Raw genomic sequence first — 25017 nt, 5'->3', positions numbered from 1 at the left:
TGGATTATTTGCTTAAAACCTAGTTGTTGTTTTTTTAATAATTGTAAAATGACAATTTAATTCTGGGTCCTGGATTTTGGAGATAGGAGGAACATCTCATATCTGTAATTACTGGTGTCTACATCATATTACCCCTCTTTTATAATTTCTTTGTAGCCCCAACATATAGCTGGCAGTCTTGCTATGATTCACTTAAATTCAGCATGACCAGCTTCTTGGCAAACAGCATGTGGGTGTGGCTGTAGCCTACATTAAAAGCGGGGTCATGAAAACGAAAGTATTGCAAAGTAGGCTACAGAATGGCGTCTTCCTTTCGTAAGTACCCTTTAAACATCACTCTAATGTATGTAGGCTACTAGTGATTATTATGTGTTACTTGTATTTTAACCACATGCTTTACCACTTGTTACGCCCTCTTAAGAAGAGCATGTGGTCACTGTATGTTTGTATATGTGTTTATATGTGTTTATCTATGTGAGACATTGAGAGTTGTAGAAGCCATTGATATCAAACCGAAATAACATAGCTTATGTCTTATAAGGGAAAAAACGGTGAACTCTTAGTCGGTTACACAGATTTATGTGGCGATCATAGTCTGAGGAACTTAATAATTTATAGTTTCAGTTTCGTTTTTTTTTTCATTCAGCTCCCTGCAGGGTCACAACTGTAAACCAAACCCGTGTAGTAAAATGCTTTACATTAATTTCTCATTTACACGGCGTTACATTTAAGGTGCGCTTATTATCAAATTTGTATTCATCAACTATTTTCCAGTGTAAGTGGTGATCATGGCCAAAACAGCTTGTAATTTAACCCGCCAGCAGGGGGCAGCAGATATGCATTAAGTTATGTATTGTAGATCTACACATACACTTCTTTTAAACGGTCTCAAAATGGACCAGAAAGAAGAGCATATGGCATTTTATAAAATAAAAAAGTGAACTTTAATTATTTGTTTACTAGTTCTCATGAACATACCTCACTACAGAAAATGATTGCAACATCATTTAACAACTGAAAGTGACACCCCAGATAGCATCTATTTTTAGCATTATATTTTATGGAGGTTTAGCACACTGCAAAAGAATATATATATATATATATATATATATATATATATATATATATATATATATATATGCTATCTTTATTACATTTGGAAAGAGTACAGTGGTTCTGTGCAGGCTAGTCAAGTTCTTCCAAAGCAAACTGGGGAAACGATTTCCATAATGAACCTCATTTCACGCACACATTGTCACGTTGAAACAGGAGAGGGCCTTCCCTAAACTCTTGTCACCAAGTTGGAAGTTCACTATCATCTAAAATATCATTGTATGCTGTATAATACCCCTAATTGGAGCTATTGGTATTCTGTCCTTATATTATTATTGTTGTTGTCCTTTGTCTCTTGAATAATCTTTTATTGTTTATGTTTACAATGTGTTTTTATGCCTCTAAGCACTTTGAATTGCCGTGAGTATGAATTGTGCTATAGGCTACAAATAAACTGGCCTTGCCTTGCCTTATACTTTTGGCCATATAGTGAATATTCAGACCCACTCTTTAAGGATAGGCCTAGAGACCATGTTCAATCTTCATCACTGGGGTTTATGAATAAGTGTTCACAAAACATGTAAACATTTGTGTTTTCCCAGAGTCTGACGAAGAAGAACAAAATCTGCCAAAAAGTGAAAGTGAATCTGACGACAGCGATGAGTCGGACAGTGGCGAGTCGGACAGTGACGGAAATTCAGATATAGAAGCTGATTGTCAGGTTTGTTTCTGGAGGAGATGATGGAGTCAGCATCTATATTTTATAATTCCACATTAAGCCATGAGAAGTGATCAGTAAACACGCTAAAAGCCAGTCTTTACACATGTTCAAATACTGAGTCCATTGCCATATACTGTAGGCTATATAGCCTACAACATAATTATATTTACCTCTCCAGTGATGAGAAAATAAGGTATGTTTTCATTTTTACATTCAGAGGAAAGAGCCCTGCAAGTATTACAACAAGGGTAGCTGTCGGGATGGTGGGAGGTGCCCTTACTTGCACATCTGCAAGTATGCTCTGACAGGAAGCTGTCGCTACGGGTCCAAGTGTAAGCTGAACCACCCCAGAGGTGGAAGACAGTCATCTGGTGCAAGCGACAGGGCTTCGCACCGATCAACGTCTAGTGGTGAGAAAGAGGAAGAGAGAAGAGGTTTAATTGGATGGTCTTTCTTAATGAGCCACATCTTAATGTTAAACAAACATTTACACTTGAAACTCCTTAATTTATTATAATGTACGTTATTGGCCTATACTATTGTACTTCTATTTTACTACTAGGCCTACTTATTCCATCTATTCTGCACATGCCAATTGCATGTCTGTTAGTTAGTTAGTCTGTTATGGATCCTTCACCTACTGCTCTTCCTTAAGTTATTCTCCTTTTTTGTTGAAGTTTTTCTTTTATTATTGAGTTTTTCCTTCAGAGACAAACTTGTGACACTTTTCACAGTGCATGTAGTTATTTGATCCTTGATTGAGCTGTAATAATGAAATAATAATTATCATGTGTGTTAAGTGCCTAAGCTTGCTCTATCAAAATGTTAAAAGTCCATTTTTTGTCTTTTTTTTTTTTTTAACCAGATCCAAAGCTTACTGATGGCCGATGCTACCAGTGGCAGTTGAATGATGGAAATGGCTGGAAGGATGTTGGTAATGATCATATTCTTGAGGCCCAGTACTCGTTGCCCCACACCAAAAGCATTAAAATCTACAACACACCATATGGGTAAGAGTTACAAAGCGCAGTGCTTAAACATTTTCTAAGCGTAGACGCACAGTGGTTGATCTCTCGCTCTCTGTCTCTCTCTGTAGGGCAGTGAGTATAGATTTTAACAGGATGAGAGTGAATGGAAAGAGTCTGAGAGTGAGACGTTTGGATGATGGGAACACTGTGTGGATCTGGTACTGCACAATGAGCCAGAAGTGGATCAAGTATGGAGATAAGGTAGATGGAATTAAACAGTTGAACCTTTCTTTTTGTGTGCAAAAAATACACCAAGTCTTAAGTGTGACATATTTTAGATTTTTTTTGGTCAAGTTTGTTAATGAATATTGATTTTCTTTTCTTTTTTCTGGACAGGGTCCGAAGGGCAAACCCAGTCCTGTGAAGAGTTCTGACATAGAGGGAAAGTTCCAGAGTAACCCAACAAGCTCGTATACTTTCACCGTCGGTGCTGAAACCCTTGAGATTAAATTTGGAGGTGAAGTTTAACTCACAAAACCTTCACAGAATACCAAATTCCACATGTAGACTATTGTTAGTTTCTCATTGGATACCGGCCTTGTTTTCTTTTTGCTGTTTGTTAGAAATGCGACAGGTGAGTAAAAAGAGAAAGAGGAAAGTTACTCGCCGACCACAGTACAGACAACAGCCAGCAGGAGCAGGGTGAGTTTCGATTTTGGTCGTTGAAAAAAGGTGAAAAACCTTTAAATTGTTCCTTTAAATGTTGTGACAGAATCCAGAATTTGATGTTCTCATTACAGAGTTTCTCAAGCAGCCTCAGCGCTCCAGAATGTTTCTCTGGGAACCAAACCACAGTGGGAGTTTGAGGGAGACAGTGGAGCGTGGCACGTCTTCAAACACAGGGTAAGTTATCTGGTTACATTTAGCTGAGAAACTTTGATTTGTCTTTTAAATAAAAGAGCAAATATGATGGTTTGAATTGGTTTCAGCAGAGCAGTACTCCGACTGAATGCTCCATAACCAGTGATGACATTGAGAGGAAGTACACGCAAAACCCCAATAACAGCATTACCTTCAAAGTGAAGGGACACTCCTACAAGCTGGACTTTGGAGGTTGAGTTATGTTTTAAATAATGTGATGACAAAAAAATGGTAACGCTTTATTTATGGGATCACTATTTCCTAATAATAAAAATAATATATGCGATTTTCTTGAAACTAATTTTGTATCAATTTTATGGAAAACAGTTTGTTGTGTTGAGTTTATAAGCAGTTGTTGGTTCACAGAGGAATTTCTGTGAAATAACTCAAACCCAGGAAACTTCATAGGAAATAATGAGGAATTTATGGTCCTGTAAAATAAAGCGTTACAGAGAAAATTCAACTCTCTCAGCTATAATAAACTGCCACTTCCTTTAATAGGAATCCTAAAACACGACATGGAGCATTTATTTAATTGTTGTATTTCATTTTTGCCCCGCAGCGATGATCCAAACCAACCTCAAGACCAAGCGTTCACGCAAAGTCAGACGTGTGCTGGTGTGAGCATTAAATGGGATTTCAAAGACCCTAAGAAGAAAGTCTACAAACAATTGTGCAATACCATATTTATACAATCATTGTAATTGGAGATTTGTATTTTGGGGGTGTTTGGCGCTATATTGGCCTCTTTATGCAATACATTTAATGCTGTTTACATTAGAAAGGAATTCGGGATACGATTAAATTATGCTCAAGGCTGTTTTTTTGAAACTTGGTTGCCAAAGGAGATTGTCAAAAGGCTTTGAAGTTTACCAACACCTAAATGCTGCCTGAGATGATGTACTGTACCAACTTGCACACTGCCATACCAGATGATGCTATAGACAAACAAAACTCGTGGAATTATCAGACATTTCATGTCACATTTATGCTGCCACATATCTACACACCTGCCTCTTTTGATATACCCTAATATAGTAGATTAGAGCCAGATCTAATGCAAATTCAAGGCCATTTCTAAACAGCTGTTAATGCGCATTAGCGTTGAAGTGTTTAACATGACAGGTGGTTACATTATGCAACAGAAATCTGCAATTTTTCAGTTCAATTCATATAATGTTTTTGTTTTGGAAGTCCAGTCTTGGCTCTTTATTATGCATCATATGTATGTATTCTTCTTTGTAGGCCACTAATGTGCCAATGTGATACAGATAATATTAGAAATGATTGCAAATAAAAAAATCATCCAATATGTCTTTGTTTGTTTGTTTTAAGGCAATAAGACCTGATATGATATCAGTGCTTTGAATCTCCATTTGTTCTTGCCCTTCATTATAATATTTTGAAAATCAACTTTGCCTATAGAATTTCCACAGTCCTGATATACTGTAAAACATCTGTGTAAATAAAGTTCTCACTTAACTGAGACAATGATAATGTACAGACAGAACACAAAGCAGATTAGAAATGCTACTGTTACTCAAAGATATTACAAAAATGATAAAAAAGAGATTTGTCTTAGGCTACATGCATCATTATATAACTTGCGTGTTGCCTGACTGCAATTAAACTGAGATTAATGTTATAATATCTCCACCAAAAAAAAGGCCAAAAGATAAGAAGCGACTTCAGAAAAGAGACAGATATAATATTAATGTAGGTCACACTGACTTAACAGGACAATACTGTGCAAGACTTAAACTGTCCAATACTCATGCATTAACAATGCATTTCTACATTTTAATATTCCAATTTATACTATCCTTGCATTTTAACCATACTCAATCATGAATCCCAAACCCAGCATTATAATTGTTTACACTGTTGTAATACTCAACATGATGTTCTCATATGCATGTTTTTACATGGGCCTAATCATTTTTTCATATTTTTTAAATTCTTTTATTAGAATATGTTTATTTCTATAGAACGGGAGCAACTGTAATGTAACATAATTTCCCCAGGTGATAGATAAAATAGCCACATCTGATTCCGATTCCGATTTTTCTGTTTTTGTTGCATGAGTTCCATGGGCGATTTTAGACCCTTTTTAGGGGGGCTCAAATTGGTAATTTCATGGTGCAAATTAGAACCCAAATTGAAATGTAAGCAACTAAAATTGTTGAATGTTAGAACACTGTGTCAAATTGGTCGTTAAATTACTGTGACTTATAGTCAGTGTCAGGTTTAGTTCTATCATAGTGTCAAAAAACGTTAGCTGATGTTGTTGTTCAATAGCTAGCTCAGAGATTATCGGCTAATGAAATTACTGATTTAGCAGAGGGGGGGTTACACTTTTGCAAGGCACATTGTCATTAGGGGCTGAGCCCCCCTAAAGGTCTGATCCTAGAATCGCCCCTGGTGAGTTCTATTTATATAGTTCTATATGAACACGCCTCCACTGAACCGAAAGTTAAAGTCGAGTTTATTGTAAAGTGAAACCTTTAGATCGGTTTCTGAGTAAGAGGGATTAAATTGCATCTAATGGAACTATAACGTTTATATTTACATATACGTTTGTTTAATCTGCTTTTTTGTTGTTGATACCGTGTATTTCCTCCCAGCATGGTGAGTCTACTTCACGGGATCACTTTGGACTGACATTATCTTTGTGATGTGTTTACAGTATTTGTATTTGTCGCTTAAGTTCCAGGAACATGAAGACGAAGTTCGCTATTGGCAGAAGACTCCAGGTCTGTATAACTCGACATTTTAAATTCCTATATTCTATAGAATCCCTTTTTTTGTACGTAGGCTAAATGTCTGCATTTTAGATGACTTTTTTCGCCCAGTTTTTATTATACATCCATAAAAATACATTGCCCACAGTGCACCTGGGCTTCCTTAATTAGCTGTACACCTGTCGGTGAAGAAATAAACAGTCAGTGTCAAACATTAACCTAGCAGGCTTAAACTGGCTTCTGTAGCTGGCCATATATGATAAGAGAATACATGAATGCATAATAAGATCCCATTCTTTTATTTTACAGTCAAAGGGAAACATTTTGAGTGGCAACTGTCAAATGGACATCAGTGGATGCCAATTGAAAACGACCATGTCATCGAGACCCACTACTGCCAACCTGGAGCTAAAGGAATCACCATCAACATTGGCGATAGGTCAGTGTTGTTATTTTTTTCTTTGGTGGCAGAAATGATAAAGAAGAGGAACAATATATTGATACAATACTTGGATGGATAGGTTTTGTTTTGGTGCAATCACAACAAAATGTCACATTCATAGAAGTGAATAATATACCAAACTTAATCATACGTGTCTCCACAGGCAGGTGTTCATAGACTTTGATCAGTTACAGACTCTGACTGCAGCTCTGAAGGTGCAGAGACTAAGTTTCCTACCTCAGGGCCAGGCTGAGGATGTAGGCTGGTACTTCAGAGATGACCAGCTGTGGCGTGAATATGGGTCACAGGTGAGGAACATCTTTAGCATCAACCCTTAAGTTCATTTAATTCTCCTGGTTTTTCACACTCTAAATTTCCTTTCTCATCCTCAGAGCTCCAGCATGATGTCTTCCTCAATCAGCAGTGGAGATGTCGAGCGTCAGTTCACTCTAAACCCTCGGGGAACCTTCATCTTCACGGTGGGATCGACACGCTACTCACTCGACTTCTCCAGTATGTGATATTTCTATCTTATTCATTTCAATAAATGTATCTTTATGCAGCAACATCTAAATGATGGTATTTTACTCGACAGCCATGACCCAAACAAACTGCGTCACAAGCCTGGCCAGGAAAGTACGAAGGCGTCCTAAATTCACTTTCAACGGAGGGAGGTGAGACTTTTCATCTGTAGGAGTCTAAAAATGTTTCTCCTGCATTCAAACAGGCCCATAGCCTAGAAATCTAGACGCACCCTAGCGGCAGCAAATGTAATTTGCAGCCAACATCTTGATGTGGGTCTGGCTTGTATGTTATGTATTCAAATACATCCATCTCAATCTATTGCTCTGTCAACCGACCAACAGCTTTACCTGGGAGGATTCGTTTTATCACTAATACGACTTGAGAGAGAATTTTAGCATCAAACCCCTGTATAAAAGTTTGTTTTTCTCTGCAGCCTTTACGCCACCTCAGCTTTCCCCACTGCTTCCTCCTCCCAGCTCACTGATGGAGGCTACAAGTGGGAGTTCATGGGAGACGGGGAGAAATGGACAGAATACAAAGCACATGTAAGTAGGGCATCCCACAATTTCAGGTAGTTGTAGCAGAAGCTTATAATTGAAACCTATGAAGAATGTTTTTATTTTTCGTTAAGCCAGGAACTTTAACTTTTGTTGTCTTATGGTATGCATTAGTATGGTTTTTAAAGATATTTAACTTGCAATCTTCATATTTTTTTTCTTGGTGAAAAATGTCAGACAGTCAGCAGTGGCACCTGGTGGTCAAATTGAAAATACTCTTAATAGAGCTGGGCGATATGGAAAAAAAATCAAATATCACAATATTTTGGACCAAATACATAGATGTCGATGTTGCGGCAATATTGTTGGGTAGACACTTGGTGCTTATGAGAGTTTTGATAAATAATCAACAATAATGTGGATACAATGCCTAAGTGGGTAAAGGGAAATAATAGAACAGATAGTAAGTCTGGGAAATTACATCACTTTAACATAATGCAGCCTTTAAAACCAGGAAGATAACACTTGTGTCATATCACGATATTACGATATACAAAATTTAAGGCGATATCTAGCCTCATATGTCGATGTCGATTTAATATCGATATATTGCCCAGCCCTGCTTTAAATGTGAATTCCTCTATATAAGGTGGACTTATATTTTGCATTTCTGTGTAGATATGTTCATTTGACAGCACTGCCATTGAGACACAATACCAGCTGAATCCACAGGGCCAGCTACACTTCAAGATCAAGAGATACTCATACACCCTGGATTTTTCAGGTGACGGCTACAAAGCCACTCCTAAACGAAACAATCAATCATTTTGCTTTTGATGAGGATGGCAGTTTAAATTGCCATTAACACTCAGTGTACACTGATTTATCATAGGAATGTGTCAAGTCAATGACAATATCGGGACTACAAGAGCAGTGAGGAGGACTGCTGACGATGGGAGACAACAGAACAGCAGGTCAGGTGACACATTTCACCAATAAACATCTTAACTAAATTGAACTGAATACACACATACGCCAAGAAGAAAGAAGAAAACTGCCGTAAACTAAGTCAAATCACATCAGGTCACATGTGGTCGCTACTTCACATGTCCCTTACAGCCCATATGCAGACACCAGACCGTGATGTAATTGTTGATGTAAATCTGATGTAATTGGGTGCCTGTATAGCTCAGTTGGTAGAGCGGGCGCCCATATATAGAGGTTTACTCCTCGACGCAGCGGGCCTGGGTTCGACTCCGACCTGCAGCCCTTTGCTGCATGTCATTCCTCCCTCTCTCTCCCCTTTCATGTCTTCAGCTTTCCTGTCAAAATAAAGGCTGAAAATGCCCAGAAAAATAATCTTTAAAAAAAAAAAAAAGAATCTGATGTAATTAAACGGATTTGACCCACACATTGCAGGTAGAAAATTAACATATAGGCGACTGGAAGGGTTGTAGCCATAGTTGATTGTAACCACAGTGCAGGCTGTATTTTCACGTTTTTGTACCTGAACTAATGTTCTCTCTTTGTAACACTAGGGAGCTGCAGATTCTCTGATAATTCAGTGTTTGTTCATCGCCACATCATGCGAACCTCTGACATCTCTTTTTTATACATTTAAGAAATATGCTATTGATTATAGTCTATATGTGATACGAATTTGCCCATTGAGCAGTATATCAGCATAATTCCCAGCTCAAAGTAAAATGCAACGAGCTGATTCATTGCGCTGGGCAGCTGAGTGGACATAGACACATGGCTCAGAAGGAATGGAAGAAGAAAAGTTTTGCGAGGTAATGCAAAAACATATTGCGAGGGAACACAAAATATTGCGAGAGAACGCAAAAGTAGAAAGTAGTCCACTGAAAAAATCTTGTGGTGACCCTTCCGGGCTCCGTAAACAGTTTATGTATGCCATTATAAATGTTTTCAACTTAAATTATTCTGTTTTGCAGTCCGGGCACACTGCCACGATGGCAGTTTCAAGATATTGGTGGAATTTGGAAAGATTTTTCGAGAGTAAGAAGCATATCCAGTCAGGACGTCGAGCTAAAGTACCAACAGAACCCGTCAGGAACCATAATGTTTACGACCAAGAAATTTAGCTACGAGCTAAACTTCTCAGGTGAGCTGGAAACACAGCAGTTTTGTAGTTTTGTTTTATTTCCCACTTACAGTATAACATGGTAATGATACAATAATGAATAATTCTGTATATCAGAAGTCCAGATTTACTTTTAATCTGTCATTTGCAGCCATGACTCAGAGGAACCTGTCCACGAACACCACCAGATCAGTGCGACGACTTAACCAATGACTGCGGGACGACAACACATTTGGAGGTTGGAGGTTAACTTAATGTTGACCCTCCGTTACCTCACTGCCTGCCTCAGGTTGTTTCTCATATATTGGAATGATTCAGTACTGTTCATCACAAGCTGCCTGTCTTTGCTGATTGGATGACACAACAAAACATGGCATGAGACATTTAACAGAAGGTGTGAGGGATTATCTATATTTATTAATTCTTTTAGGTTTACCTTTTTACAGGATACCTCTCTTGTTTTGAAGTGTGTTTTCCTGTACCATTGCTTTCCATGATTTGGCTTGGGTTAGGTTATAGTTAGGCATCATAAAGATAACTGTTCGGTGGTAAAGTTGGGTTGAGGTTAAACTGCGCCAATTTTACATTGCTTAGTCTGTTGTATAAAGCCTTTTGTGGCTCCAGACTCTGTGTGTGTGTGTGTGTGTGTGTGTGTGTGTGTGTGTTTTTTGATTCTGACAATCTCTTGGCCAGCCACGAGTTTCATTGCTCTCTCCCTAGGTTGTGCGGCTTCCCGTGAATTTCATAAATTAGAGCTTTTATCCAATCAGATTTCTCCTCTGTGCTGTCTCTCCAGGTAAAAAGTCTACTCTGAGTCCTTCAGAATTTCGAGAGCATCCCTCGGCTGTTGAAACAAATGTCAAAACTCAAATTTCGAGTATGCCTGTTGGTCGTATTCTTTGACAGGCCAGAGCCTTCTAGCTGGCCAGCCCATGGATATATTAAGAGAACCAGCCACTTAATGGACCTTTTTCACAGCAGACATTTTGACTTGTCATAGTAGGAAAAGCACAGCTGAAATTGATAACCTTAACGAAGGCTCAATTCCATCAAGTGTCCCAGTAAGCTATTTCAGTGAGTCAACATGCACAATACCAGGGCCTCTCCTAGGTGGAATGCAGCCATCATTAATGGATTTGAATACACCTGTGCTTTTCCTACTATGACATGTCAACATGTCAGCCGTGAAAAAGGTCTATACATCCATGGCCAGCCACCTATGTCGGCATTTTTCGGACCAATTAGTATACGGTGGCTGAGAAGCAAAACTACCTAGCATCACATAACCATAGCAGTAACGCTAGTTCAAGTTCGTTTCAAGTTTTAGATGTAAAGTTAATGAAGGAAAGGTGGATGTACTTTTTGTTAAAACGATGAGCAGCTTTTGGTAAGTTTAGTAAAATTATTTTACTAGCTATTACTACTTGCTTTAGCTAGATAGTTGCTGCTGGTGTTAGTGGCCGCTGTGCCCTTGTGTGTGCATGGTGGCATGTGTGTTGTTGAGCCCCAGCAGCTTGGCTGGAATTTGTGGGGAAGCCTGTTGATCGCTGATTGTGTTATTTGTTTTTGATTGCTTTGTGGTCGTCGTATGAGTAGATGTGACGGTTGTTGTGGGTTTGTTTTTTGTTTCTTTGGTAATTACATTAATTTTAACAATATGTGATGCAGCATCCTGCCATACTGCGCAAAAGTGATGGCTTCAGTCACCGTGTTTTCATGTCAAGGCTACATTAATTGCTACTACCATAATGCACCCAAATCTCCGACCAAACTGTCAGCTGTCAGGTTGCATTGTGGGTAATGTTGTCACCAGGTTTTTTGACAAAAACTAGGTATGTGTGGAATAAAAGACAGTATCTCTGGTTTTAATACTTTTGATACCCTCTTGATTTAAACTGTCCATAAGTCCAACAGTGTTGAAGGACAGAAATGCTAAATTAGTGAAGTACTCTTAAGTAAAGGGAGGAACAAAAATCCATCATTAATTGATGGGGAAACAGACTTCGACACCTCTTAACCTAAAACCAAATGGATGTTTACCAATGTCTTATATAACCCTGTCTCTTTTTGTGCATCTTAACATGTTCATGATTTATGAATGCTGCCCTGTAATCACAGCACTTTAATATATTTACTTTGGCAAGATACCTCTTTTAACCTTAAAACCAAAATGAACTTTGATGTTTCATACAACACTGCCTACTAATTGTACATGGAAATCTTAAAATGTTCTTTAATACTGCCATGTCTTTATTTTTTTATTAAAGTTACATACAATCCGCTGTCTGATGTGGTGTTTTAAAGCCATCACAAAAAAACCGACCACCCTTTGAGACTATTAGATTGTGTACTTTCCTTTATACGTACAGATTTTTCATTGAACACCTCAAGAGACCAGCACCTCAACACATAAAACAAGGGCCACACACTACACACATATTGAAAGCAGTGGTATACAAACAATCTTGTAGAAGAATAAGCTTTAATTTTCTGCTTTGAGGTTCTGCCAGGAGATGAGACAGACGCTTGACAGATCACATCCACTTTGTGATTAAATTAAAATTGCCGATCTACACATGATAAAGCTCCAATCACAGAAACATTTGTAGTCTTATGGGGAAAATATGGGGAAGTGCGCAGAACCAGAGGATTCAAATTCACAAGCAAGTAACAACTGCCATGCGGCTGGAGAGAGCTCACCCTGTAAAGTTGGCATTATTACACAAAAACTAAAGTCATCTGATAACAGACATTACACTTCAGCATAACGACAATCATCGTCTGCAGAAACAGTGTCCAAGGTGCATCTAAAAACCCTAACATGGTGTAATTTTCTTCAAAACTGTAATATTTAGAATGAGGACACATGTGCAGCTGTTTAGAAAATCTGACACACCTACATAATTATTGTAGGTCGGTGGAGATGAAGGTAAGGACACATCAACGGCTGCTTGAGCCAATCGATAAGCACCCTTAACAACCAATAAGGATTATTGCACACAACTCATCTAAGGCCTCTTAACCATTATCAGAAGGACATAAAAATGCCAAGGCCCTTACAGAGCAATCCATCTTTAAATAACTTTATATTTACACTTCATAACAATATGTCACCAGCACAGCTCCTCAGACAGCTGAAAAGTGGTGAAATCAAAATATATAGTGATAATCTCCATCATTGTACAAATTGGTCAACAGAAATGGTGCACTGCAGAATTGAGATTGAGACTCTTAAAAACTTCATCGGAGCAAATCCAGCTGGATGTGTGGGGAAAAAAAAAAAAAAAAAGTCACTGGAATCATTAGGAATCATTAGTAGAAAAGATGCTAAAAATCTGTTGTGGTCAAGTTCAGTAACATGCAGCAAAGCAAGTAATTTGAGAAGCAAATGCCAGACAGCTGATTTTAAAAAAGGAAAATATTAATACTTGAGTAACCGATGAGTGCTGATCCTACATGTGTACGTACATGTAAGGTCGCAATAGCCTAAGCAGTGCATATGGTCCTTGATCAGCGCCTTTAGCATGAGCATCTTGTTAAAAAGGACACTGCTGTAATAGCTTCTCCACACATCCTATTCCACTATAAGACACAAATCATTCATACTGCATTTACAGAAATTGATACAATTTTTTTTTGTTACCAAAGGAGGTGAAATGGTCGTCGACAAACTTTGACCAGACAAAACTAACCCTTCCCTTTTCAACATGCTCGCTTAGATGTTAAATTAGGCAACGAAAAAAAAAGGAAGCTTTGCAGCCTTGGAACCTGATGATAAAAGAATGAGTCCAAAGGGTAAACAAAAAAAATCAGGTTTCATCAGGTTTCTGGTGCTGCAATGAAACAATTACAGTTGTCTGGAGACAGACTGCAGTGGGGCTACTTGATCTTCCCTGTCTGAACTGCGACTGTTGGGCTGTCAATTTTCTACACACCCTTTCAGATCTCCACGGAGGAGCCTCCTGGATGCAGATCAGTGACTGCAGGCTTGTCAGTGCTACACATCAAGCTACCTCCCACTGGCTTTAGACGATTTGGTGTATGCGGTTTTTGTTTTTAAGACATCTCTGATCACTGTAGACATGCAGCAAATTCTAAAATAGTCTGGAGAAGCAATACAGATACAGCAGCCTAAAACTAAGCAGATGTGAAGCTACTTTTTCCTTCTTTTACTGCCCATTTTAAAAAGAGGTAATTCTGATGCAACTTGTTCAGGAAGTGAAATCCACTCAATCACTCATGAAATGAACTCAAAACCTTCCCAAATAAACAGAGTTGGAATTAATATCAACCCACAACATTTAGACTCCCAAGAATGTCAAGTACAAAATAGTAGGAAACCCCCAGCATTGAAAGAACACAGCATAGAAGAAGTAGTTCCCACCCAACCTTCTGGTCAAGTAGAAACGAATATTCAGATGCAGGTTAATTTTCCGGCTGAATGTGAGAGAGTCAGAATTCATACCAGGTCAGATTAAAAACACAGACGGCAACGTCCTTAAAAGGATTTGAAATCTTCCCATTCAAATCAGTGTCTTGTTCTGTGAGAATTCACGGCTCTTCTGTCCAAAGATATTAAAGGAATATACTAAACCTGGCATCTTTATTTTTTATTTTTTTTATTTACGTTTAGCCGAATAAGTCTTTCAGATCATTGTTGACAGATGAACTATGTTTAATTCCACTTTGGTTCAGGCTAGGGGCAGCAGCAGGTTGAGAAAAGTTCTGCGGGCTGAAAAAAGGGTTTGCTTGCATCCCAAACCCGCTGGGCACTCCTCCCATACCTACTGGTGCACCCTGCATCGGAGTCTGAGCGTTCTGGGCTGAACCAAACTGATTGAGCCAAGGGGTGTTGGTGCCAGGTGTAGCCTTTGGACCCATTTGGTTGAGGGTGACTTTGGGCTGGCTGGGTGTGAAAAGACTGTCCAAGGCTGATAAGTTGGGGGCTTTATTTGTCTGCCCAACAGGTCCTTGATTCTGCGTGAGGGCTCCAAAGTTTGGGGTGCTGGTGGTGGTGGCCATGCCGCCGTAGAGAGCGGGGCCGGAGGGCCGCATGCCCATGCCCATGCCTATGCCCATGCCTCCTGTCTGAAAGCCCATGGGTGGGTTAAAGCCGTTGGAGACCGGGGCACCCATGGAGCCCGCCATGGGGCCGGAGGAGGGGAAGGCAGGGATGGTGGTGCCCTGCGCTGGGGCTGGTCGTGCTGTGTTGGCCAAGGACAGGCTGTTCAGAGATGTCATGCTGTTGAGCAGGCTGCTTGTCAGATCCTTAGTCTGCAACGTAAAATTGGAGTAAAATGTATCATCACAAGCAATAAGTGTTGTAATCAAGCACACAAGACGTTTTCAGGCATTACCTTTGTGTTGTTGGTGTTGGCTGGTTGGATACTCTGTGGTGCTAATGGCTGCTGGTTCCTCAGTTTGGCTGCCTGCTCCTGCTCCTTAGCCAATCGCTGTTTCTCCTCCAGAGTCAGAGACATCTAGGGAGGTGCAAAGGAAGAGAGACCATGAACAAATTGCTGATGCTTAACAGACAAACAGGTGAAGATTTGTGTAAATGGGGTATGACATTGATTCCATACTCTATTAGGCTGTGGAGCTGTTGCTGCAGATCCATTCTCTTTCCCGTTAACCCCTGTGCTGCCAAAGATATCATCAATCTGAAAGCAAATTAACTAAATGAAATCCCCGCAGCACAGAAACGTAAAACATAACATTTCAAGGCTTTTTTTAGGCAAAATATTTCTGGCACAATAAGTACACCCATGTACTCTGTTACTTGGTTGCCATAGAATCAACCTCCCACCTGGTTGCCACTGCTAGGTGGGCTCTTGGTCTGCTCGGATTGGTTCCCTGGGTTTGAGATGTTTATACTCCTGTTAGAAGACACGCAATTAACAAAATCAGAAAGCAGAAAGGCCTGGTTAGTTCTACCATTATCATATTTATGTAGCCAGTATCACATGCTAATTGCTTTCTAAGACAGATCCAATTACCCTAGATGTTTTTGCAAATTTGTATAAAACCAATTTCATATTTAATCAGAGAGAATAAAAGGATATAGTACAGGGTGATTTAAAAGTGTGACAGACACCTCTGCTGCTCCTGCATGATGTGCAGCTGCTCCAACTTGGTCTTGTGTTCATTCTCCATGCGACTCAGCATGTCCCGTATAACCACCATGAACGAGTTAAACTGAAACATGGAATATAACAGATAAGATTATATAAAAGCATTAAATAGAATTAAGCAGATGATAAAAAAAAATGTGCTAACCACAAAATAAAGATTACAAAAATAAGATGTGTTTTTCATAGATTTGCAGGTGAGCGAAATGTAAAGGTATGCATGTGTGTATGGCTGTGTAGTACCTGGTTAAGGTTGAGGTTGTTGTCTATACTAAGAGACACAAGGTGGGGCAAACTCTTGGTGGCAAGGTGCTCTTTAGGGATGCCCAATTTTTTGTGGCTGAAGGTGCACTTATAGATTCCTAAAGCGAGAAGTGGGAAAGTCAAATAACCAATCGTTAAGTGTTTTAATCACATGAGTAGGAAGTGGAGCGTGTCGAGATTCTGTACCTAGAACGCCCATGAGTACTGCTGGTTCTCTGGAGGGGATCTGTTGTAGGAAGGGCAGGATCTCATCAATGACATACCACTTGTCGAGATACTCCAAAATTTTCCCTAGACACACCAAAGAGTTCACTCGTACCTACACAGTAACAGAGGAAGAGACAGAGTCTTAGACAAGGACAAGGGCAAAAGTTGTGACACCTACCAGGCATAACTACAGACACATTTAATTTATGCATAGGCAGATAGTCTGAAAGGCACAAGCTGAGAGCATGAAATGAAGACGATGGAGACTCACAGCAAGGGAAGAGGTCTGTAGGCAGGCTGATTTGATTCGAGGGATGAGGGAGTTCTTCATGGACGGGTAGTCAATCAGGTTGGCAAACGTCGGGATGATGTTCAGGCACAGCTCCTGCTCGGGCCACAGATTAGATGTTATGAACTCTGACATTTCGATGATGCCGGGGCATATTCATTCTTACTGTGCTCTCAAAGCAGCAATGAAAAGAGAACAAAGAGTACAAGGTTTCCAAGTGGAATGCTAACAATATACACCAATGTAAAGTAAATCACTACTCGCGCAATGCGTGTTGCTTTTGATACTACCTGTTAGAAGTACAAAGCAACCAGAAATCTCAAACAGGCCAAAAATATAACTGCTTCACTCGTGAATTATTGGATGATGATAATGACGGCCGCTAATTTTGCCACCATCGGCAGTTGATCTGGTGCTCACTTTTCTGGTTAACAACTGACTGTGTTAAGTTAATCTCAACAACACCTTAAATAGTAAGCAGCCCCATTTCCCCCTCCTGTACCTGGATCTGAACAGAAGGGGCTTCCAGAGCTCTGTAGACCATAGGCAGCACGCTGTTCTTAATGTCCTCCGAGGGTGTCTTGGTCAACAGTAGGTCCATCTTCTGCAGGAATATCAGCAGGATCTACACAGCACAGGGACCCAGTTAGGAAAACAAGAGTCAAAGGTTCTGTGCTATTTTCTACATACATTGTGAAGTAGTAAGTGGAAGTTAACAGAGACAGTGCTTTCAGTGGCTTTAGTTTAGCGTTTAGTACGACAGACAACAATGCACAAAGTAGCTCATGTGACTGGAGCAAATTCACAGCAGAGACCACTCACCATATTACTAGCCTGTAGATGCATGAAAAGGAAAATACAGAGAAAGACAAGTCTTGGTAAAGTGACAGACCAAACCCATACAGAGCATGCTCTTTAGTCGGTTATATTTAAACTGATTAATGTCGCTTTCAAATATCAAACACACAAAATGCCAAAAGGGAGAAAATCTCATGCAAAGATTGCATCACTAGCTTGCCAACACAGGCTTAGACTACAATAGTAATGTTGAGGGCTGCTAGACATGTGCATAAGCATACTGTATGTGAGTTCTGTTTCTGTGTCTGTCCACCTGAACGGGCTCTTGCTGCTTGAAAACAGGCGTGAGTTCAGGCATGATGAGACGAATATACTCCTCCTTGGTGCACTCCTCTGCGATCAGCAGCACGTTGGGGAGCACAAAGGGAACCATGTCCGGGTTGACAAACTCAGAGGTCAGCGCCGGCAAGATTCGATACACCACCACTCTCTGAGAGAAAGGACAGACAGAATGGATTCCAGAAGCCAGGAAGGAGTATTAATACTGTATAGCCCCTTTCCGACCGGAGGGATTTTTGCAGTTCCTAGAACATAACATTCCTATAACCCTTTTTTTCTCGTGTTCTGACTGGACCAATTTGGGGATTTTTAAGTTCCTCTGGCCACAGTTCCTGTAACTCTTTCAGCTCCTACTTCAGGGCAGGGTCTTTTCCCTTTTTAGATGGCTGTATTATAACAACAAAAGGTCAGTTCCTATGGCCACTTGGCCAGTGTAAATGCAAATGGGAAAAGCGGTTTTGGGGGAGAGTAGTTAGTAGAACTGTTTAGAAATGGACTGTTCCTATAACTACGTTCCTGTAACTACTTGGTCAGAAAGAGGCTTATGTTCATGATGAGTTTATTAGAGAGCACGTAGTCCCGCTTTGCCAGACCTTCCTCCACAGCGCTGCGGGGGAGGTTCTGGCTAGTCCACACAGCATTCCGGGATGGGAGAAAAACGTGATCTGGTTTATTGGCATTTCTTTAAACCAATCACAATCGTCATGGGTGGCGCTAAGCACCGAGCAGAGCCCCGGTGCCGCTGCAAAATAGCCTCGGGAAGGAACTTGTTTTGGTGGAACGTGTACATTCAAAAGTTGTGCAACACAAAACTCAGATTGGACAGATTTACCCTGCAGAGATCTGAAGAGCAGTTAACCATAGTCCTCATAAATCGACCAAAGTTTAAAATTCCAACAGAGAGAAAGTGGAATGTAACAGACATCTGGCCTAAAAACAGTGAAATCTGGTGGAATTTCCGGCAGCAACGGAGCAATCCCGGAAGTGGAACGTCGTGGATATAGACCAGAGAGCATGTAACAAGCTAGAAAATAAAAAATGACTGAGACAGAATGAGAAAAAAAGAATACAAAACAGGAACTACAATAACAGGAACCTATTGTTTAAAAAAAATATTTCTAAAAAAACAGACAAGAAAAACAGAGCGTTTCCTATACCAAATGTACAAAACATTACCTTTGGTAGTTTGGGCAGGACTTTAGGGAGGCCTTTGTAGAACTGGGACTTCTGTAGGTTATCCCTCTGGAAGAGGGAGTCAAAGTACTGCAGGGTCACAGCACCCACGTCATCAAAAAATGGGATCTGAATTTTACACAAACACAGAAAGAAAATGTTTCCCTTTTTAAAGAAAAAGTCATTAGATATTACCCACATAAGCACATACTATGAAAATATGCGATCATTTGTCTCTTCAATCATGCATGTCGTGACAATACAAACCTTGGTCATCTGGTCTGCATCTGGTCGGACGTTGGGTGTGACGCTGAGCAGCATTTTGACATGCTCCCGAACCTCCTCTGGGATCTTGTTCAACACTGCTGGACTTATGCTGCTCAGCTATAATTGAAAAGACATAGAAATAATGGAGAAGAGAAGAATAAAACCAGTGTTTGATTGGTAATAGGAACACTCTTGAGATATTCTTAAAATACAAGTCATGCAGCAGACAATTAAAAAATGGGCTGTAGCTCAAGTCCACATTAGCTTGGGGCAGCTGGTCCTGGAGTGTGTCCAGTCACACTAATCAGGATTATTTCAAACGTGTTTCCGGTTTAACATTTTAACCAAATCTGGACAAGACATGCGGCTGCACTTTGGGCTGGACAATGACACAAATCTTCAGAGAGATAAACATGAGAAAAGTAAGCATGTTTGGAAATAAAATAATTGGCCCTGCATTGTAGCAGCAAGTACAATTCCTTCAATTCCATTTTTTTTCATGAAAGATGTATGATCTTTTGTCTATCCAGTCATTGGTCATGCTCTCACGTATGGCACACCTCCACCCACCTGGTCCAGTTGCCTGCTGAAGCTCTTAAATATGTCATGCTTGTTGACTTTGAAAACAGGCTTGCCCTCATTGAAGACGGCATGCATGACCACGCCCAGCGAGTACATGTCAGAGGCGGAGTCACAGCTGACGGACAGGATGTACTCAGGGGCCAGGTACTCAGGGTTGGGGAGGCAGAGTGGCGGGAGGTTGGGCTCCCACTCTTTACATGTGTACTTAAGCTGAAGAGGATGAGAGAACATTATATTTATTTTGTATTTTGCATCTTGAAGGCAGTAAGCTTGGGAGTAAGACGGACTGTACTGAAGGAGCAAAAGTCTTGCAAAAAACCTCGGCATCTGAGGGGTTAGTAGAGGAGATGCTGAAGTCAAATCCCATAATCTTCCAGGCTCCACTCTTGTTGAGGATGATGTTCTCTGGACACAAGTTGCCGTGGACCATTTTCACCCCACTGTGGAGAAAGGACAAACCCTCCGAGATCTAAAAGGATATAAAAATGAAAATATCCGTTTTGGTATAAAAGGGTGAAGAATGTTTCTGTAATGAATACAGGTTTAGTACACGGTTGCTATGGCAAACATTGCAGACATTTTCTAGTTCTATCAACAATGATTTCCCTTCAGTAACTTATATAAGCTGTGGAAAAGGCAAGAAAACAGAAATTAAGATCAATGTGGGTGAATGTGAGAAACAAATGCTGAGGCCTCATATCATTGGCACTACACCGTGTTGGAGCAGCATCCTAACACTAAAAGGTTGGGCATGAAATCGAGCTGGTTCAACTGGCTAGGAAGAATTAGCATAAGAATGCATATTGGAATTGCAGATGTAGATGGTACTAAAACCTGCCAGACAACCAAGATTTAGAGTGCTCATTCAAAAATGTTTCAGTATACATCTGAAAGGTGGACAGTGTGTGTACAGAGGTTGGAAAAATAGAAATATAGCTAATACTTGGCAATTTATCAATAATAAAAATCAATTCTTAGCTGCAGCCCTACATTGAGCAAGCTAACCCGTCTGACCTCTCACCTGTAGTAAGCCATACTTGGTCTCCACATCGTAGAGTTTGTACTCCTTAATGTCGTTGGGCATGGGGCTGGGCAGGTTCTCCCACTGGCCCAACACGTTGGACAGACTGGCAAACACAGGCTCTGTACAAAACGCCAAGCAGTCTCTGAGGGCCAAATACAGAAATAACATCAGTATCATTTGAAACAACTGCTTTTTAACTGTTCAGTGATTCTTCAACAGACAGACAAATGGCAACGTGAGCAAGGGCAAAAACAGAGACCGAGAATTATTCTGAATTTAGAAAGCTGCGTTGGGTGAAAGTTTAAGAAAGACAAAGTGGTAAAAAGAAAATAAGCACAAGACAGCCTCAACCTTATCCTGCCCTCAGGGGCCATACAAAATTCATGGGCCAGTCTAAAGAGTCCTTTGATCATGACAAGCTTCTGCTCACATATGCACACACAGATCAAGACAAATATCCCTCTAATGTCCAGCCCCTATTTCAGGTGTGTGTGTGTGTGTGTGTGTGTGTGTGTGTTTGTGTTTGTTTTTCTATATTCGTGGGGTCCAAAAACCGGGGACTACAGTATACTTGTGGGCCCAAAATGCTGGACCCCACAAGGTTAAAGGGCTGTTTGAGGGTTAAGACTTGGTTTTAGGATTATGGATAGAATTAGGTTATGGTTAGGGTGAGGGTAAGGGTTAAGGTTAGGCATTTAGTTGTGCTGGTTAAGGTTAGGGTAAGGGGCTAGGGAATGCATTATGTCAATGATGGGTCCCCACAAAGACAGTGAAACAAACATTTTGTGTGTGTGTGTGTGTGTGTGTGTGTGTGTGTGTGTGTGTGTGTGTGTGTGTGTGTGTGTGTGTGTGTGTGTGAGAATCACCGTGACTCTTCAAGAGGATGCTGCACAGTCAGGAGACGTGGGTGGCGCAGTCTGGTCAGTTGCTGCACCCCTTTTTTCAGCGAATCAACAATTTGGTCCTTCTCAAATTTCTGATACTTATCAACCATCTTTTTATCAAACACAAACACTGCCACTTCCTGGAGGGTCAAGGACAAACAACAAGGCACTGGAATTAGATTAATCAAGTCCTCAATTGACTTCAACAACAGTACAAGCAAAGTCAGTAGTTTATCCATTAAAATCTAAATGTTGATCAATTGGAGCTGGTCTGGTCAGGGGGAGGATATTTACACACGCACCTGTTTGGTGGACTTCTTAGTGCCATTGTAGATTCTCCAGCACAAACCAGGACCCCCGCTGGCAATATGTCGTCCAACTTCAAACTCCCGTGTCACTGGGTTGCCCATGACAGCACTGGTGACATCCGCCGTCACCTTGGTGACAGTGCTTTTTAACTTATTCAGCATAGACTCCATGTTCAAGCCTTAACGTGGCAGCTAAAGTGAGAGAGGTGGATGACAGACCACCCAGGACAGGTCAGCAGTCAAAGAAAAGTACGTTTTAACTAAGAGGTATAGACCAGTCAGTCACATGTCAAAACAACAACAGTCTTTGCAAATCACTGAAAGTGGCAGCTGTAGCCTCACCTGTTCTAGCAAAGCAAAAGCCTTCACAATCCATTAGACATGCATTCTAATGCACCTGCTTGAAAGTGTGCACCTCAAAGTGCCCACCAGCATCCTGCCTGTGCTAGCTGAGGAGAATAAGCACCATGATAGCCCAAGATGTCCCCAAAAATATAAAATGACGAGTGAAGAATGAAGAGAGCCACACCACATTAGGGCTCTCTTTCAAAATACTTCAGAGTGACTTGAAAACATGTGAGGCAACCGGAAGTCAGACAAAAGAACATGACTGACAGTTACAGTATATAGCCAAATTATTTCTACATGAACAGTTTCGTAAGGGTTTTATCTGTCTTAAGTGGGCTTCCAGTTCTTTGATGTTTATTTTCACAAGGCTGAATAAGCTTGTCTATACAGTAAATTGAGATGCACACAGCATAGTATGCATAATTCATTCCTCACAGATTTCCGCATTAAAAATAAGTAGCCGTATTAAATAGATCAAAGCACACTGAATCTTTATAAAAATGTGAAGGCCCTTGCCAATACACACCTTGGCTAATTCTGTTAATGAGAATCCCTGCGTGTAGAGTGTAATGCCAACTGATGTAACACTATGAACAGCCAAAGGAACAGCCACATAAATATGAAATGATCTATCCAATTAGCATGGCTCAATCGGATGATGTCAGCTTTGTCAATGTTTATGTCAGTGTGTCAATCTTTCTCACTCCCAGTCAGATCAACTTGACTAACTCAAAACAATATAGCTTCCTTTGAAGTGTGCTGAGAAAGATTGCAGGATTTCTGGCCTGACATACACAACTGTAAGGGAATCATAACATTGCGGCATAGTGTCAGACAGAGACTGTCTGAGCCAAAAAATGCATGACGGAACCAATATATGCCAGACGCAAATTTATGGCCATAAGGCCTAATTATTAAATACTATTTTATGAAATATTTTCACTAGCATTAAGCTGTTTACATCGTTTATCTGCAACAGGTTCGAAGGATGCATTTGCCAGAGTAACTAACGATATTGTTGTAACGTTACGATAGCAATCTTATTTACTTTACACGAACTGACATCTGTCAACATTATAACGTTAAGCTAGGTAGTGGCCAGACGAACAGAAATAAACTGGAAGCAGCGTTTGGACACATCACCAAAACCAGCTAGCTAGCCGTCAGGATACCACACAGTTTATTAACACCAGCTTAATAACATGGCTATGATCTGACAAACTATTCGTGTAAAGCTCATTTTCGCGTTGGGTTGAAACATGAAATGGTATATTTGCTGCTTAGCATGATTGTCATGTTTGATTGAGAAATAGCTTTATGTTAGCTAAGTTAATTGCCTTGTTTAGCCTGTACGCACACATCAAAACCAGCACACTGTGACACTATCGTTAGCGGTTTACAGCTAACGTTACCTTTTACAAACCTTCTGTTAACCCTCCATCTAGCTATGGAGCTCAAGACGGCTGACATCATCGTTGCAATCTGTTGGCTACCGTGACAGACTTTTTATACACAAACAGATCACGGTAGCTAGCTACCTTCCCAAGCTAACTAGCTAGCCAACAATGCGCAAGTAGACAGTGACGTTACTGTCATTACATTCATAGACCGTTTGTTTTAATTCAAAACTGTCACTCCAACACCTTCCACCTAGCTACATACCTTGATGTGAAGAGGGCTCTTAGTTTTTTTTCTTCTTGTTATAAGTAGACTCTCAGCTGGACCGCTGTCAGTAATGGCTGAGAAACACAGCCCCCATGTCTTCCAGTGGCATACGAAATGAGGTAGCTAGCTAGTGTGCTAGTGAACGAACCACGAACCACCCTACTTCCGGGTTGTCAGGTGCATCAACGTCATCGAGGTTGTTTTTTTTAATGACTTTTGCAGCCACTCCTGTTAATTCATTTAATTTTATGATAAATGTCATGATCCTGCTTGGTAAATTTCAGATACACAAATTTGTCCAGTCATCCGCCCACCCCCCGGAGTTTTTTTGATAGTTTTATCAATGTCTCTGGAACATGTTTAAAATAAAGTGTATCTACCACACTATATTATAACCAAATAATTGGTGATGTATCTAGTATATCATTTTAAAATGTTGTCTGTTTTTTAATTTTATGTTTTACTTGTCTTCATCTCCTCTGTTTATTTGAGACTTCTACACAAACACATCATACCAGATCACAGATTGTTGTACAAAGAACTAATTGTGCACTAATGTGTGTTATCATAAGGCTATCTGTCCCTGTTACAAATAGCAGCTATATTGCAAAAGCACTAATTATACTTTCCACACAGTGTAGTTTCCAAAGAAATTGGCCCTGCGTGGTGTACCTGATTTTAATAGCTATTAACCTGTATTAAGACCCTATAATACACAGATTGGGCCATAAATATTGACAGCAGTATAAGTGTCTGTTGACAGTACACG

At 40.2% G+C, this 25017-nt stretch overlaps 3 protein-coding genes across 8 annotated transcripts; 2 read left to right on the top strand and 1 right to left on the bottom strand.

Annotated features, from left to right (window-relative positions):
* Positions 1-212: 212 nt before the first annotated feature.
* On the top strand, positions 213-4438 carry si:ch211-244b2.4 (uncharacterized protein LOC541512 homolog). 3 transcript variants are annotated; one of them, XM_035996278.1, is made up of 10 exons: positions 213-315; positions 1656-1774; positions 1992-2184; positions 2640-2784; positions 2871-3003; positions 3139-3259; positions 3366-3444; positions 3543-3645; positions 3732-3855; positions 4226-4438. In XM_035996278.1, the coding sequence occupies exons 1-10, from the start codon at positions 300-302 to the stop codon at positions 4285-4287; spliced, it is 1095 nt and encodes a 364-aa protein (XP_035852171.1). In that variant the 5' UTR covers positions 213-299; the 3' UTR covers positions 4288-4438. The 3 variants fall into 3 exon arrangements, with proteins under 3 accessions (XP_035852171.1, XP_031169471.1, XP_035852170.1); XM_031313611.2 differs by having other exon boundaries at positions 1986-2184; positions 3735-3855; XM_035996277.1 differs by having other exon boundaries at positions 1986-2184.
* A 1680-nt stretch (positions 4439-6118) lies between these two features.
* On the top strand, positions 6119-11012 carry si:ch211-244b2.3 (uncharacterized protein LOC557230 homolog). Of its 2 annotated transcripts, none has more exons than XM_031313366.2 (11): positions 6119-6291; positions 6371-6416; positions 6714-6843; positions 7010-7154; positions 7239-7359; positions 7442-7520; positions 7805-7916; positions 8547-8652; positions 8761-8842; positions 9821-9993; positions 10124-11012. In XM_031313366.2, the coding sequence occupies exons 1-11, from the start codon at positions 6289-6291 to the stop codon at positions 10183-10185; spliced, it is 1059 nt and encodes a 352-aa protein (XP_031169226.1). In that variant the 5' UTR covers positions 6119-6288; the 3' UTR covers positions 10186-11012. The 2 variants fall into 2 exon arrangements, with proteins under 2 accessions (XP_031169226.1, XP_031169227.1); XM_031313367.2 differs by having other exon boundaries at positions 6120-6291; positions 9824-9993.
* A 1428-nt stretch (positions 11013-12440) lies between these two features.
* scyl2 (SCY1 like pseudokinase 2) lies at positions 12441-24412 on the bottom strand. 3 transcript variants are annotated; one of them, XM_031313365.2, is made up of 19 exons: positions 24246-24412; positions 22230-22427; positions 21910-22067; positions 21041-21185; positions 20339-20488; positions 20008-20229; positions 19438-19554; positions 19174-19299; positions 17972-18148; positions 17683-17694; positions 17363-17485; positions 16843-16956; positions 16551-16683; positions 16344-16462; positions 16067-16167; positions 15779-15848; positions 15555-15632; positions 15330-15452; positions 12441-15246 (listed from the first exon to the last, which is right to left on the bottom strand). In XM_031313365.2, the coding sequence occupies exons 2-19, from the start codon at positions 22404-22406 to the stop codon at positions 14602-14604; spliced, it is 2790 nt and encodes a 929-aa protein (XP_031169225.2). In that variant the 5' UTR covers positions 22407-22427; positions 24246-24412; the 3' UTR covers positions 12441-14601. The 3 variants fall into 3 exon arrangements, with proteins under 3 accessions (XP_031169225.2, XP_035851942.1, XP_035851943.1); XM_035996049.1 differs by having other exon boundaries at positions 22230-22457; positions 24246-24405; XM_035996050.1 differs by lacking the exon at positions 17683-17694.
* Positions 24413-25017: the final 605 nt, after the last annotated feature.

The sequence above is a fragment of the Sander lucioperca genome, chromosome 20 (assembly GCF_008315115.2).
Source record: "Sander lucioperca isolate FBNREF2018 chromosome 20, SLUC_FBN_1.2, whole genome shotgun sequence".
In the NCBI taxonomy this organism is placed as follows: domain Eukaryota; kingdom Metazoa; phylum Chordata; class Actinopteri; order Perciformes; family Percidae; genus Sander; species Sander lucioperca.
The sequence above is the reverse complement of the archived record's forward strand: the minus strand, read 5'-3'. Positions and strand labels throughout refer to the sequence as shown.

Coding starts and splice junctions, on each gene's coding strand:
- si:ch211-244b2.4 (XM_035996277.1), top strand. Junction 3,445..3,542: donor CAACAGCCAGCAGGAGCAGG/GTGAGTTTCGAT, acceptor TTCTCATTACAG/AGTTTCTCAAGCAGCCTCAG. Junction 3,856..4,225: donor CTACAAGCTGGACTTTGGAG/GTTGAGTTATGT, acceptor TTTGCCCCGCAG/CGATGATCCAAACCAACCTC.
- si:ch211-244b2.3 (XM_031313366.2), top strand. Junction 7,521..7,804: donor TTCACTTTCAACGGAGGGAG/GTGAGACTTTTC, acceptor TTTTCTCTGCAG/CCTTTACGCCACCTCAGCTT. Junction 9,994..10,123: donor CTACGAGCTAAACTTCTCAG/GTGAGCTGGAAA, acceptor TGTCATTTGCAG/CCATGACTCAGAGGAACCTG.
- scyl2 (XM_031313365.2), bottom strand. CDS start 22,406: ATGGAGTCTATGCTGAATAAGTTAAAAAGCACTGTCACCAAGGTGACG. Junction 19,300..19,437: donor ATGCAGACCAGATGACCAAG/GTTTGTATTGTC, acceptor TGTAAAATTCAG/ATCCCATTTTTTGATGACGT. Junction 15,247..15,329: donor CCAACACCAACAACACAAAG/GTAATGCCTGAA, acceptor TTTACGTTGCAG/ACTAAGGATCTGACAAGCAG.